At 49.9% G+C, this 14,759-nt stretch overlaps 1 protein-coding gene and 1 long non-coding RNA gene across 2 annotated transcripts; one reads left to right on the top strand and one right to left on the bottom strand.

Annotated features, from left to right (window-relative positions):
- Positions 1-6,642: 6,642 nt before the first annotated feature.
- On the top strand, positions 6,643-8,612 carry LOC119702146. The gene is made up of 2 exons (XR_005257262.1): positions 6,643-6,800; positions 7,261-8,612. It is a non-coding gene; the product is annotated as an uncharacterized LOC119702146 (long non-coding RNA).
- On the bottom strand, positions 8,445-10,146 carry CDKN1C (cyclin dependent kinase inhibitor 1C). The gene is made up of 3 exons (XM_038139679.1): positions 9,489-10,146; positions 9,272-9,398; positions 8,445-9,132 (listed from the first exon to the last, which is right to left on the bottom strand). The coding sequence occupies exons 1-2, from the start codon at positions 9,937-9,939 to the stop codon at positions 9,277-9,279; spliced, it is 573 nt and encodes a 190-aa protein (XP_037995607.1). The 5' UTR covers positions 9,940-10,146; the 3' UTR covers positions 8,445-9,132; positions 9,272-9,276.
- Between the last annotated feature and the right edge of the window lie 4,613 nt (positions 10,147-14,759).

Raw genomic sequence — 14,759 nt, 5'->3', positions numbered from 1 at the left:
ATTTGTGTTTTGAATGACCCACCTATTCTGATTTTTCGAGTTTAAGAAAAACACCCTTAAAAAAAAAATCATTATAATCTGTGACTGATTGTGCCCCAAGAGAAAAACCACAGCTTTAGGCGTTTTAGGTGTGAAGGAATTAGGTAGTGCCTTTGCCTACCAGGTAGGGTTCTGAAGGAAGGTGGGGAATGTGCATGCCATCTGCTTTTTGCCTCTCTCAGTGCTGGGAAATCACAATTGATCTGTTAAAGATGAATTTTTGCATTATTCTAATATTTATTTTTTATATTGCATTGCCCTAATGGTTCTATTATTTCTGATATTGCATTACACTAGTTACTATTAATAGCTCATTGTGAATACAAGGAAGCAGGCACTCTCTTTGGGTTAACTAGCAAAAATAAAAGCAAAATTACAGTAGAAAAAGATTTATCCTAGTATCCCTTAAATATCTTTAGTAAACTAAAGATATTTTTAGATAACTAAAAATAGTTATCTTTAGTATCTATTTATTTCTCTCTCTCCTCTGTCTCTCTTAAATTTGTGTTGGGGAGGGGCAAATCCCATATATTCTGGATTTTTGTTTAAGTTAGGTTTGTTTCTCTAAGAATTCAAGAACATTTATTTGCTTAAAGGCTTGCCAGTAAAAAGGCCCCAGGTCTAATCCCCTTTCTGCTACACACCAATGAAACTTAGGAAACTCTTTGACTATTGACTTTTTCACGTGGAAACCGATCTGCTCAAAGTGAAAAGAAACCATTTCTTGGAGGGGGGAAGAAAAAAACTCTGTGAAACTCTGTTTTGAAGAAGTCGTCGTCCTTGGCCTGTGGAGTAGCAGCAGAAGCAAAGGCTTTTTGATCCTCAGATTTGTAAACTTGTAGACATAATAATGCCATTTCTCTAGTGTTAGCAGGTGTCCTGTCTGGAAGTTGCTGCCTCAGCCTCCAGCAGAGCTGGGAATTAGAAAATTGTCTGTCTTTCCTGAACCGTGAAGTGCTGCTCTTAAATAAAGGCCAGGTCAGATGTTAAAGGGACATTCTTGTCTCCTGAAGCCGAAATAATCTACAGTCACGTCGAGAAATGAAGGCATCCTCCTCCCAAAATGGTCAATCTCTTTATCTCCCATTATAGTCTGAAGGGTCAAGAAAGAGCCCCTTCCGTGCCGACATTTTGCAATATTTCTGCTAAGTCTGTAATTATTCCGGTTCTGCATAGCTGAATTTCAGGGAAATATGATAATCGGGGAAGTTTTATTCTCTTCCTTTTTCTTTTCCTCCCCCTCCACCCCCCCTCCCCGCTGTCCTTCGCCTGATAGAATAGTTCAGCGAACTTTGCTCAGGCTTTCTATATAAATTCTGTATTTTCTCTCTGCTTGTTAATAGCTGTTAAACGCCACTGGGATTATTATTTTGAATCTAGTGTCGTTAAAGAGAATATTTGCGCCGAGTCCTCGAAATCCTGCAGACACGCACAAAAGCCAAACCAACAAGCGCGTCTTTTGATTTGCAGCTAGCTCCTTCTGCTAAGGTGTCTTTGCCCGCTGTGTTTTATGGGTGTTTGCTAACAGCGATTGTTATGGAAATGATCCCCAAATCTCCTGTAGTATCCCCCCGCAGAGGTGACTGCTGCTGCTCGGGGCTGTGCTGCACACCCGACAGCAAACACGGACGGCCGCTTTTATTTTATTTACGCGGCAGAAGGGCCGTGCCTGCCCTTTCTCCGGGCAGCGCCCAGCCCAGCAGTTGTGCTGGTGGCGAGAAAGCTGCGGATTGTCCCCCTGTTCCCCCTGCCCTGCCCTGCCCTGCCCCACCACTCATTTACTGGGCGCTGCAGGGGGAACGTGCAATTTTGGCAGGGGAGCGGATTTTGCATCAGGCAGGTGCCTTTTGCCATCTCGATTCCAATTAAATGTGTGCTCCCCTGTAACAGACAGTAAGCTGCGTTCCCTGGGTTCCTCACTCGTGCTGCAAGGGGTGCTGTGGACATCCTGAATGATTTGGAGAGGAGGGGTGGGTACCACTGCACCCTCTCCTACACCTCTCCGACCAGAAAAGCATGGTCACAGCAGCTCCTAAAAGTTTGCTCTTGGCATAAAAGTTGGGCTTCCTCCTTTGAAGGGATACGTGTCTGGAGTCCTTCAGTCAGCAGGAAAAAGAAACAGGTTTTACTTCCTGATGTGCAGAATAAAATAGAGAACCGGGGCCCAGTATTCCCAGTCCTGCTCACGCATCTGGGTGAGCAAAAAACAAAACTGAAAACAAACAAACAAAAAAAAAATCCAAAGCTTTTGGGATCACCGGTCAGCAGATGGAATGCTGTACTGCACCGGCAAAACTGAAGTGATGTGAACTCGACTCATGTTTGAAAGCATCTTGACTGAAGGTCCTAAGAAAAGCCGGCTTTGCTAAACCAATTACCAAATGTATGAAAACAACTTAATTCGTGCTCATTGTTTTCCAGAATAAATTGCTCTAAACCTCAGTTCCCAGTAAGTCTAAGGCTGCTTGATGTAACCCAAACAGGGACTTTCCCTCAGAATTTTCGTGTAGAAACAGATGCCGTGGTGGGGATGTATTCTTGGGGAAAGGTGTTTTTGGTTTCATTTGTCGATTTTTGAGGTGGCTGGTTTGCACATTTATTGCCACCAGCCCCTGCAGAGAACGGTGTGGAAGAGTAGCTGTGTGCTCATGTTCCTCTAATCCAGGATCACTCAAAACCAACCCCAAACAAAGCATCTCCCAGCTCTGAAAAACTCTTCTCCTGCCCCCCATCTCATAGCCAGGAAATCACAGAGGTGATTTCCTAGGCTTGCTGTGGTGTCGAGGATGGTGGAGACCAACAGGCTGGGGCCGGGTATCCACGCCTGCAGGAGTCCGGCAAGTGGTCAGCAGGGTGAGGGTGGGACTGAGGGGTGACAAGCAGGGAAAAAAAGATCTGGCGAGGTGAAAAGACTTCTCAAAGCTCAGGCAGTGATTTCTGCTAGTGCAGGGGCTTGGAAAAAAATACTGAATGTTTTTTAGGTTCTTATTGTAGGTTACATCCAAGAAATGTTCTGGTCTGACTGATGCGGAGCAGGCGAGGATGAGGGAAGACGGGCCCTTGGCTCTGCCCCCTTGTGTCTGTGCATGATGATAAAATCTTTTAATTAAATGATCACATTGAGTGCACAGAGAGAACGGTGCTCGCTTTAATGAGCAGTTGCTCAATTTTGTTTTTCTCGACGTTCAATGGACGGTGCTATGTCTTATTAACTGGGCACTATTCAAACCCCGCTCAAAGACATTATTAATGTCCCTACCAGATTTATACAGGGCTGCTCACGGTAGTAACCCAGCACTTTCCAAATATTAATGGATCAAAATATAGGAGATGAGTGTTATTATCCCGTGTGACAATGGGGAGACAAATAAAAAGAGATGGGAGCTAATAATTAATTTGGAGTATTGGTCCAAAGTACCCCATGGCTATTCCTTTTCAAACCATGAGCTTCCTCTGGCCAAAACCACATGCAGAGCCAGGCACTGTGACCCTGGCTGCAGCTGTGGATGCTCAGCACTTTCACAAGTCAGACCCCAGCAGCTCGTATCAGCTGCCCAACAAACCTGGGCACAATTAGTGGCTGCTTATGAAAACTTGAAGCACCTGGCCCTGAACTGCACAAAGTCTTTGTTGCAGGAACAGGTCAGGAGGAACCAACTGAGCTCTGAATAATAAAAGCCTGCATTCAAGTCTTGGGATTGGATTAAACATGAAAGTATCCTTTAGCACCTTGCTTTGCTTTCTCTGGCAGGAGTTTATCCAGAAGTTTCACCTTTACTTCAGGCCCAGATTCATTCTGTAAGGTAAAGCACTGGGTGAATTGGGTACTGTGTGTCCTGGGGGAGAAAATTGTGTGCATGGCTGTGAAAATGGGCTGGGAGCAAAAGATCTGGGCTGAAATTGTACAGACAGCTTGGGCACCTCCAAAACTTGAGGGTTTTTTCCCCAATTATCCTTCTCTGTGTAATACAGGTGTAATGTGTGTGAGAGGGAATATTAAGCAGGCTAAAGCAAATCTGGGGGAGAGTGAGTAGTCCTTGATGATGTGAATGAAACCTACTGACTCCTCAGCAGGTCTGGGGCAGTTTTAGATCCCACACTGACCTGGGGCACAGGGACAGAAAAGAGGAGATTATTGTTAGCACCCATCTGTAAATGAGTTGAGGGGAGGGATAGGATGTTACTGGATGAGTTTCATGGGTGTTTGCTGACAGCAGAGATGTGTTGGGGCCAGGCAGCCTCTGAAGGAATGTACAGGGTATAAACGTTGTGGCCTGTTCCCTTCTCTCCCTCCCTTGGTGCACACCAATAGAATTTTGCGCCGTCTGCCCAATCTCTTCCAGTTTACCCCAGCCATGCTTCTGCTCCACCCATGCCTTGTTATCCCCATCCTAGGTGTTTTCTGGTGCTGCCTCCTCATCCTCCCGTTCCCTGCATCCCCATCCTGTAGACTGGGGCCCACATGACACCACAGATGTAGATGTGAGGCCACTTGTTTTCCTGGAGCAGAGGCTTGGCCACGTGGATTGCAGAAAGTGGGTCTGAAATTTAGTTTGTTCTGTGCTCAAAAGAGTTTGAGTTCTTTTTTGTCTCAGCGGGGCCTGTTTCAGGGCTTTTATGTTGTATACAGCTCATCTAACTGTTTTGGCATCTTTCATTCTCTCTTCTTCCCCAAAAAACTCTTCCAACCAAGGTTTCTTGGAAACACATGGCTAAAATCCCCCTTGGGTTAAAAAACAACGGAATAAACCAAAACATGAAGAACTTTCCATTGGGAATTTGGGAATTGTGTGGTCTTCAGTATTAGATACTGCGTGTGTGGGGAGAAGATACTTGATTCTTCTCCATCCTCTGACAGTCATATATAATCCCATCCTTTTGTTTTAAGTAAAGATTTTTGGTTTGCGTTTTGGCTCACCCTGTTCCAAAAATAATTGTCAAGAGCAACATTTCTGAGCAGGTACAGGAGGGGAAGACTTTGGAAAACCATTTTAATTTTATCCTGTAACAATAGGTGACAGTGTGGCTTAAAAAAACCCTGTTCCCTGATGAATTATTTTATATTCCCTGGTTAGCTACTTCTTGTGTGTTTGTGTGTGTGTGTGTATATATATATATATATATATATATGTATGTTTGTGTGTGTATATATGCTATTACTTGTCGTATCTGTTTCTTTGCTTTAAAATGGTCAATCCATTTTGCCTCTCTCTTTGTGGATCCTTTGCATGAATCTCCCTGTGCAGCCATCCCAGCAAGCAATCACAACTCATTGCACATGAATTTTTTATTTCTGCATCAAAACATAAGAAATTATTCTTTAAAAATGATGTTTTTTTCCCCCCCATCCTGTTACGTATGCCTCCTGCTCATTAGCAACAAATATTTGCTGAAGAAGTGGAAAGCAGTGTTTTGTTTATTTTAAGTGATAATAGAACAAGTTTTGGCCCAGAAAGAAAAGTTGTGGCTAGGAAGGAGAATGATTCCCAGTGTCAACCATATGTTGCATTCATCTAACTGAAGTGGCTTAATTACTGGTAGATGTCGCTGAGCTCATAAAGACACCTTTTTGCCAAGATTGTTTGCTGATAATTGCATCCAAAAAAAAAAAAAAAAAATCTGAGAAACTTCCTCCCACCAAGCTTCCCTTCCAGTCTTCCTCCAGCACCCTCTCCCTTTAGGTGCCCGCCACAGATTCACATCGAGAGATGCTTGTATGTAAAATTTCTGGAGGTCCAGTATTGTTAAGGCTCCTGTCTTGGTCTCTCTTGAGGCAGGGGAGGAACTGCAGTAGCCGTGCTCCAAATGCGCGGCCCTGCTCCTCGGGAGAGGGAGCGGCTGTGATTTTGGAGTAGATTATTCCTCTAATTGCGTAGCTGGTTTCAGTCTGGGATTAAGGCAGCTCAAATAATGACCTGACTTTTTGTAGCTGTAATGAGCAGCAAGCTCGGTCCTTCAAGACCCCTGATATTTTGAATCCTTTCCAAAAATATTCCTGTCGTCAAATCCAAAGTGGAATTTGGGATTTAGCGCTAAGGGGTAAGTGGGTTGGTGGTAACAACCAGCAGCCTCCCTCCGCTTCTGCCTATGCATTCTCATGATAAAGGGCACTTTAAAGCCCCTCTGACAATGAATGAGTCCTAGTTAAATATTTCAAGAACTTCTTTACATGGTTTCCCCTGATGCATGTACTGTTGAGACATCTGTCTTCCGTACTAATAAAGTAGTCTAGATTTAAAATGAACTTCATTGGATTGCTTTGAAACTATAGGCACATATGGTTCATAATTAGCTGGATATCTCTTATAGTTAAATGATTTTTTTTTCTCTCTCTCTCTCTCTGTCGCCCATTCGCATCAATAATAGAAGCAAACAAAGTTCCAATTGTTCCCTGTTGCGGGACATTATGTGCCTGAATAAATGGATGTTGGCTGTGTCTACATGGATTTGCCATATGGCTACAAAGGCCGAAAGAATAGGGGCAGTGTGCTTTGTGCCGGGGCGCGGAGGGCCGGCCGGGCTGGGTGGGGCAGGGCGCGGGGGCGGCCGCACACCTTCCCGCACCCCCGGGCCCGGCGGGCAGCCGGAGCTGCGGCACGGGGCCCTCCCTGCTCGGGATGCAAACCCGACGGCTCAGCTCGCTCGGGCAGTGCCCGTGGGCTGGAATTATTTGCTGCAGAGCCCCGTGCCTAAACTGTCCCCGCGGTGAGAGCTTTCCTCCTGAGCCAGGCTGGGCACACCTCGTGGCTCCTCCGGCCGAGGTATTTGGGAGCTCGGAGCAGGGATCTTTCATTGCGAAAAGTCCTATTATTAGTTGCGGGCTGGGACAATGGAGGTCCCAAAGGCACCTGCTTTCATGAAAGCGAGAGAAAAGCCCATAAATCCTGGAGGATCCAGCTGCCTCACTCCGGGTATTGTTGGCTTTCATAAGGAAAGGGAAAAGCTATTTTTCTTTTCAAAGGGGGGGGGGGGGGGGGGAAATCGTATTGAGTCAGCGGCCACTGATGCGGGCGTGTAAAATAATCCCGTTCTGATTAAGCGATCATGGAGCTGGAGGTAATCAATGTTACTTTTACAGCCAGGAGCGTTTGGCGGCCGTGACAGCAGGGGGAGAGGTTGGGGGAAAGGAGGGGGGTGGGGGCAGAGAGGAGCGCTGTGACGAGGGAAGACGATGTGGGTAAACCTTGAGCCTTATTCACCCTGAACCTCATTCTCTCTCAGCTCCTTCCCCCCTCCGTGGAAGTGTATCACGCAGAGATCAGAAAGCCAGGGAGTGACGCCCTCTCGGTCCGCCCCAGCTGCCGGGTCCAGCGCGGGGGTGCAGCATTTCAGAGGTGCCAAGTTGGGGAGTGGAATCGGAAAGGCACGAATCAGTCCAGTCAGTCCCCACGTCCTGGTCCTTCTCCCCATCTGCACTCTCCAGCATCCCACTCCTGCACCACCTGCAGCCGGCGCTGCTCTGTCCCCCTTTCCCGGGCAGCGCGGGGCTGGGATTCGGAGCAGGGCGTGCGCCCCGACCCCGCGGGGCTGCCTGAGGATGCCGCGGCTTCAACCTGCCCTCAGGCCACGGGGACGCGGTGATGCCACAAAGTGCTGCTGCTGCTGCACGGCTGTGACAGCACTGTCACCAAAGCACTGTCAAAATGCTGGCTGTTTCGTCTCGTGGGAGGGTCTATTTCGTGCGAGTGTTGTTTTGCTTTTTTACGTCTTTTAGGGCCAGCTGAAACTGCTGCCTTTCCCAGAACTGTTGTGTGTTCGTCCTGTAAATCATTGCTGGGCAAGAGGTACCAGGAAGTGCTTCCCTGCAGTAGCCAGGGCTCCGGGTTGGGGAGTGAGGGCCCGCGGCCGAAAGAGGGGGAGGGGGGAAGGTTTGCACAGCCGCGACAGGGGCGTCCCCCCGTGCTGAGCCCGCTGGGGGCCACGGCCCGCACGCACCAGGCAGCGCCCGAGGCTGTCCCCAACAGAGGCAGGCAGCGATGTGGCGAGGGGGGGCGGCCCCGGGCCAGCCGCGCTCCCCGAGGGGGGCAGACACAGCCTCGGGAAGAAAGGGTGAGCTGTTAGAAGTAACCATTACAACGTGCCGAAAGGCGAGCGAAGGCAGGGTGTGATGAAGGGCGTGTGCTCGCTCCCCTCATGCTTGGTTAACTCCGGCAGTACTCAGGAGTTTTAAAGTTGTTTTTTTTCCCCTCCGAAGCGCACGCCCGCTCTTCGCGGCGGGGCGCTGTGGGGGGAGCGCTCTCCCCGTGTCGGGGTCGCGCTCCGGGGGTAGCCGGGGCCCCGCGGCGAGGGAGGAGCCCCTCCACGAGAGACTCAGACTGGGCTGGGCTCCCCCGCCCAAGCCGCCGGGGCTGTCTCTGCCGCCCCCCCTCCCCCCGGACTTCCCCTCCAGCACACAGCAAGCAGGCTTGCGGCCGTTTCCTTTTATTTAATTTTATTATTGAAGTTGTGGCATTATTTGCAATTGGCAGTGGTACAGACCGGCTCAGGATCCATTGAAACAGATTTGTCTTCAAGTAAAGTCTAAAAAATATTTTGATTCATAGCTACATCTTGTGAACGCAAAAAAAAAAAAATCCACTATAAAAATAAATTTACATTTTGTGAATAACAAAAGCAAATATAGTGCCCTTTGGCTTAACCAAAAGAAAAAAAAAAAAGACTATTGGATGTCAAAGTTATCCACGTTTCTGACATAAATAGAAAATATAAGTTAGTATAACTCTTAAAAAAAGTTTTGTACAAATATACACTTGTTTTTTTAATTTTACCTTTTTTTTTTTTTTTTTGCACTGAGAGCTCAGCAGAGATTAAACATTTCTTATAAATGACTTTTAAAGCTTTACACTTCTGGCCAGTGTACTCACATTACGCATAATACATTTCTATACAGAACGTCATACATTGCACTGTTGTACGATAACACTGCTCCGTGCGCGGCCGGCGCTGCGGCTCCGCTCCGGCTCCCGCTCCCGGGCCGGGCGGGCGCGGGGGGGTCCCGGCTCGCCGCGCCGCCCGCCCCGGCCCCCCGCGCCTCCGGGGCGTCGCGCCTCTCGTGGCGGCGCGCCTCTCCCGTGGGTGCAGTAGTGCAAAAGTCTGGAGAGAAAAAACAAACAAGAGGAGGGGAGAAAAAGTAAGCAGGGGGAAAAATAACTGGTCGTGGTATAGGAAGTAAGTAAGAGAGCGCGGGAGAAAGCGCCCGGACAGCCTCGCCCGCTCCCGGGGCGCGCCTTACCTGGCTCACCGGAGCCGCTTGCGGGGAGTCTGCTCAGCCGGCACGGCGGCGGGGGGCGGCGGGCAGCCGCTGGGGCGCTCCGCCGCCGCCTTGGGCTCCGCCGGCCTTTTTCTCCTCGCGAAGAAATCTGGATGGGGGACGGAGAGGAAAGAGGGGTCCGTCAGCCACTGCGGCGGGACGCCCCCCCGTCCCCCGCGCTCCCCGGCTCCCCACGCACCTGTGATGCGGGCGGTCGGGCCCCTCCGGCGGAGCCGCATGCCGCGGCGGCGGGGCGCTGCGCGGTTCTCCCGGCTCAGGCGCCCCCCGGGCCCCTTGCCGGAGGCGGGCGGCGGCGGCGGAGACGGGGGCGCCCGGACGAGGGGGACGCGGCACCGTCCCACCTGCAGAGTCTCCCGGTAGAAAGCGGGCACGGCGCCGGCCTCCACCTCCTCCCAGCGCAGGCGGCCGGGCCCCGGCAGCGGCGTGTCGGTTTGGAAGTTGTAGTCCCAGCGGCGCTGGTCGTCCTCCCCCATCTCCCGCAGGCGCTCCCGTAGCTCCCGGCCCAGCTCCTCGTGGTCCACCGGCCCGAAGAGGCTCCTGCAGACGGGGCTGCGGCCGTGCCCGACCAGGGCTCGCCGGGCCGAGAGGCGCTCCAGGGCGGCGGTGCCGGAGAGGTGCACGTTGGACATCGCCGCCGGGCCGGGAAGGCGTGGATGCCCCCCCGCCGCTCCTCTCCTGCCGTCCTGTCCTGTCCCGTCCGCTCGCTCCCTGGCGCTCACAGCGGCCCTGCCTCCCGCCTTTGAACCCCTGCCCCCGGCCGCTGCCTTTTAAACCCCGCTCCCCGCGAGTGCGAGCAAAACACCATTAGCATAATAGTGTTTCCCTGCCGCCGGCCCGCCGCGATTGGCGGGGCCCCCCCCCGGCCCCCGGCGGCAGCGCTCCTGCCCGCGCCCTCCATTGGCTGCGCCGGGCAGCGCCGCGCCGCCGCCGGCCGCATTGGCCCGCACCGGCCCGGCCCGGCCCCGCCGCCGACCGGGGGGGCGGCCCCGGCGCTAGCCCGGCCCCGGAGGGCGGCTGCCGCGCTCCCCGCCCGCTGCCGGCCCCCGCTCCCTTTGTCTGCCGCCGGCCGCAGCTCCGCCGCTGCTTCCAAGCCGGCGACTTTCGGGGTTGTTTATTTCGCCCCGCTCCGTGTTGCCTTTTCCGCGTGAAGAGTGCGTGAGGGAGTGTTTTTGTTATTATTTTTTACTATTATTTTGTTTGAGATTTTTTTTTTTTCTCCTCGAGGAGTGTCGCCAGTTTTTTCAGCATCCGTGGAGCGCGGGGGCTTGGGGCGGGGGAGGTGATGCGTGTGGAGGAAAACGGGATCGTTTCTGGCTCGGAGATTTTTATTACACTGCTGCAAAACAAAGCGAGATGCTTGCAGATTTCAAAACAAGCTGAAGGCTATTTTTAAAAATAGGGCTTCTCAGCTGCATGGAAGTAATAACTTGCAGCCTTAGTGAATAGAAGTACATGAAAACCACAGCATTTTCCTCTCCTGACTTTAAAACCCACATAATACGTGTTTGTTCACTGCAGATGAACTAATCTTGCTATTGTGTTGCCAGGGATCAGCTGGCTTGTGCTTTACATTTTCTGCAGGTCACTGCAATCATTGCCTTTTGTTGTTTTGGGATGGAGAAGTATGAAAGGAAAAGAAGGGGGAGCATAATTGACACCGTGCTAAAATTGGTCCCAGAACATCATCACGGTGTTGATGTGCGTCTCAGAGGGTCATCGTGGCAATGATTTTTTCATCTGCAGACAACAAGGGGAAAGAAGAACCTCTTTCACGCAGCGTGTTCAGGGACCCCTCACTCATGTCTTTATGGCTCTTGCCTTTGGGAAGTTCAAACCCTTGAGCAAAGACAACTTGGATGGCTTTATTTCCTAAAGGGAATAGAATTAATTCCTAGGATGTGCTGGCTCTGCAGAGACTGCCCCAGATGCCTGCTTGCTGCAGGGCTGGAGGGGTTGCAGCTTTAGGCCCCTTAGGGCAATGGTGCCCACAGGTAGGTCTGCTTCAAGAGAGGCATTTGTCTTTGCATCCATGCAAAGGCCTTGCCAGGTGCACCAAAGTAAGCCCACGGTGTTGCCGCATTTGTCTCACCTCTGTGACAGCGCGGCCCTCCAGCAGTGCTGGGGACTCTCACTCCTGCTCTTGCCATGCCAGTGAGGAGCTTGTGGCAGCTGGGACAGCCCCTGTCACCTCCCAGGTGCTGCACCTGCAGGGGTGCTTCCCAAGCCTGCCTGCCCCAGGAGGTACCAGCAGTGCCCGTGGGTTTGGACCCAGGGACCTGGGGTTGGCTGCTGCTGGCAGAGAGAATGTTGGAGCCTGGCTCACTGCACAGGAAGGATCTATCCATGCTCAGGCTGCTGAGCAGTGAGATGCCATGACAGGTTTGATCTCCTGAAGTAATTTCCTGATGTTTGTGGGGACAGGTGGGGTGCTTGGTGGGGAGCATCTGTAGGTTGGTGATGGAGCGAAGAAGATGCAGCAAGTGCCTTCAGGGTACAGATTCCCATTTGTTTCCTAGGCTGGCATGGAGCTGGCAGAAGATTTTGTTGACCAGTGGTACAGACAGACCACTTTCATTTCACTAAGGGTGATAGCACTGGTGTTTTAAGAAATGTGAAGACTTTTTTCTTTTAAAGATGCCTGTTCAGATGTTATATTCTTAACAGCCACTCTCAGTTTCCCAGGTGAGCTGGACAACCTACCCATGTGGCTGCTTTAGGTGAATATTGCCCCACTGTCCCTTCCATCCCAAAATAGCCCTTGAAGATGGCCATATGGAGGTCTCTTGGCCCCAAGGCTATAATTTAGGGAGCAGGTCATGAAAAGTTCCTCATCACTAAGAGCACTTCATCTTAAAAAGCAGGAGGTGCACATCATTTAGGCACAGGTTCAGCCAGGCGAGGAGGCGTGGGTCTCGTTCAGCTGGGGACTTCTCTCAGCAGCCATCAAATGCATCTCTCGGGATATAGGTTGGGGTGGAATAAATGTGCTGTGCAGAGAAAATAATTTGAGGTCCCCAAGAAACCTGCTGGAAAAGTGCTCTCTATTCAAGACTCGATCAAAAAGGCAATGTCCAGGTCCCTGCAGACAGGGGCTCTTTGTGAGGAGTCCTCGTGAGCCTGCTGCCATCCTCCCCCCGTGCCGGCGAGGCCAGCAACTGTCTTTCCTGTGCTCTGCCTCCTCGATTTTAGACATTCCTGCCATGAAAGCTGCACCAGCAAGATCCCCCGCTATTTGCAAGATGTGGGTGTGCCCTCTGCAAAATCCATGTCGTTGTCCTTCCAAGCCCTTCCCAGAGGTTAGCCAATATTTACGCCGTGCTTGAGGGAGGCAAGGAACGACGGTTTCAATGTTCAGGAGTTGCCTTGTGTGAGGCCACTTCACCTTCCAGCTCCCGGCTTTACCTGGGAGGTAAGGCAGCTCAGGTTTGAGATTACCACCCCTGGTTTTTTTAGTTCAGCTTCCTCACTGTTAATGCTCCCTAATGCTTTTGACTCAATTTTTTTTTGTCCCACTATACATTTAGGTTTTAAGGTGGTGGTGACAGTCCTGGCCACTTTCTGCTCACAAATTCTAGCACTGTCAGTTTTTCTTTTTTGTGTGGAGATAGAGAGCATCCAGCCTATTTGAGGAGGAAGTACTGTGTGCACAGAGAGATGTTTTTAATTTAGTGGATCTGTGAACTCTCAGGCCAGACGGGTAGGTTATGATCCTCTAAACCAGCAGTTTGCCTAACATGAGCCTCAAAATCTTACCCAGGAGCTCCTACCACCAAGCCTATTAGCTTCTTTAGAAATTCCTGCTCCAGAACACTGAGCAGAGTAATTACTGCTATGGTTAGAACAATGCCCCATGAGAATGAAACGTTTTTGCTCAAAATATCCAAGTCATATCTGCTTCTGTCAGGAAAAATAATGACTTTAACTAGTGTGTATTCCTGCTGGCTGCTGTGTTTCAAAAGGGTGAGGGGAGGGAAAAGCAAACTCCTTTATGGCCTGTGCATCATTGCAAAGGGATTGCAATTGCAGGAGGTTTATTGCATTTGACTCTTTCTGTTTGGAAAGGGTCCAGGTTGACTGCCAGAGCCAGGGCTGAGTCTGATGGCTTGGCAGATAGGGGAAGAGAGGTCCTTGCACTGTAAACTGAGCAAGGAGTAACCAAGGAGATTTGATAAGAAGTTATGGAGGTAACAAAAGAAAGATTCTCGGTGCTGTCATTCTGATGGGGCTGGCTGTTGTGCAACTCCAGGTTAACTTATTCAGAAGAGAGGGTTTAGTGAGATGCTTATGTATAGAGGCAAACAGCCCCCGTGATGTGGTGCCGTGGAGAAGCACTCCGCTGTCTTTGGCAAGTCTTGGAGTGAACTTCTCCTGCAGGGATTGTCCTCAGCATGCTGCCAGACGAGCAGACCTGTTGTTGGGCCCCTGAGGCTGGGAGGTTTGTGCTTTGCTCTCCTCTCATTTCCTTTAGTACACGGTTATCATCTACGCTCAGCAATGTTTAACTCAAGATTCTTCAAATGCTGGGTGCTCTACATGTGATTGCTTCATTTCAGAATGTGTTATATTCCTGTAATTGCTTTAGCAGAGGCACAGACCAATAGACATAGATACTTTATCTCCTTTGCACTTCTCTTTTACTAAGCATGTGATCATAAGCAATTTGCATTTATACCAGTGGCAATTTTGCTTGGTACTTTGGAATCCCGCTTAAATAAACTGATTACAATTAAGGTTCAAGTTAGGACAGGCTGCTCAATCTCTTCATCGAGGCTTTTCTACCACCAAAGTGACAATTCAAATTAAACTGGTTTAGACTCAGAATTTTCCATTTCTTGACAAGGTCATAAAGTGTCAAATTATTAGATTTGATAGCTGAGCAAAACCACACTAGTTCAGGGGTTAAGGAAATTTGAGCAGAACCCTGGAAAAATTCTGGCAGCTTTAATTCAGTTTGAATTGCTTTTTGTTGTGTTCTCAAAAAAAAAAAAAAAGGCATAAGCTAATATCTCAGACAAAAAAAAATTGCTTCATTTAATTTAATTTCCTTTAATTATTTTTTTTATTATGCCTTCTGTTCTTGGTTGTTAAAAGAAGAGCCAGCCTTGCTGTCCAGCTGCTGTGCATCATTAGGGTAGCACAAAGGTAGCAGTGAATTTAGCCTAATCTATTGATGGACCTGCCAGTGCACCAGGGGCCATTGCATTCTCTCTTCACACTCCTCTTTTGCTCTTGCCATCATGTTGTTTTACTAGATGAACTCCACTCGCCATCTGGCTCTTCATCCTTACTGGGAGCCTGGCTCATTTGCAGGATGCTGTTATATGGGAAAACAGGCTGGGAATGGCAGGTACCAAGCAGCATTTCGAGCTCGCAGTACGTACCTGTGGAGGGTGGCTCTTTTTTGCTTGCTGTCTGTGGAGTTATATTTTAGCAGTAGTTAAATGTTCCA

Source organism: Motacilla alba, chromosome 5 (assembly GCF_015832195.1).
Source record: "Motacilla alba alba isolate MOTALB_02 chromosome 5, Motacilla_alba_V1.0_pri, whole genome shotgun sequence".
Classification (NCBI taxonomy): Eukaryota; Metazoa; Chordata; class Aves; order Passeriformes; family Motacillidae; genus Motacilla; species Motacilla alba.
This window is presented reverse-complemented; position numbering and strand designations above follow the sequence as displayed.

Coding starts and splice junctions, on each gene's coding strand:
- CDKN1C (XM_038139679.1), bottom strand. CDS start 9,939: ATGTCCAACGTGCACCTCTCCGGCACCGCCGCCCTGGAGCGCCTCTCG. Junction 9,399..9,488: donor CCCGACCGCCCGCATCACAG/GTGCGTGGGGAG, acceptor TCCCCCATCCAG/ATTTCTTCGCGAGGAGAAAA.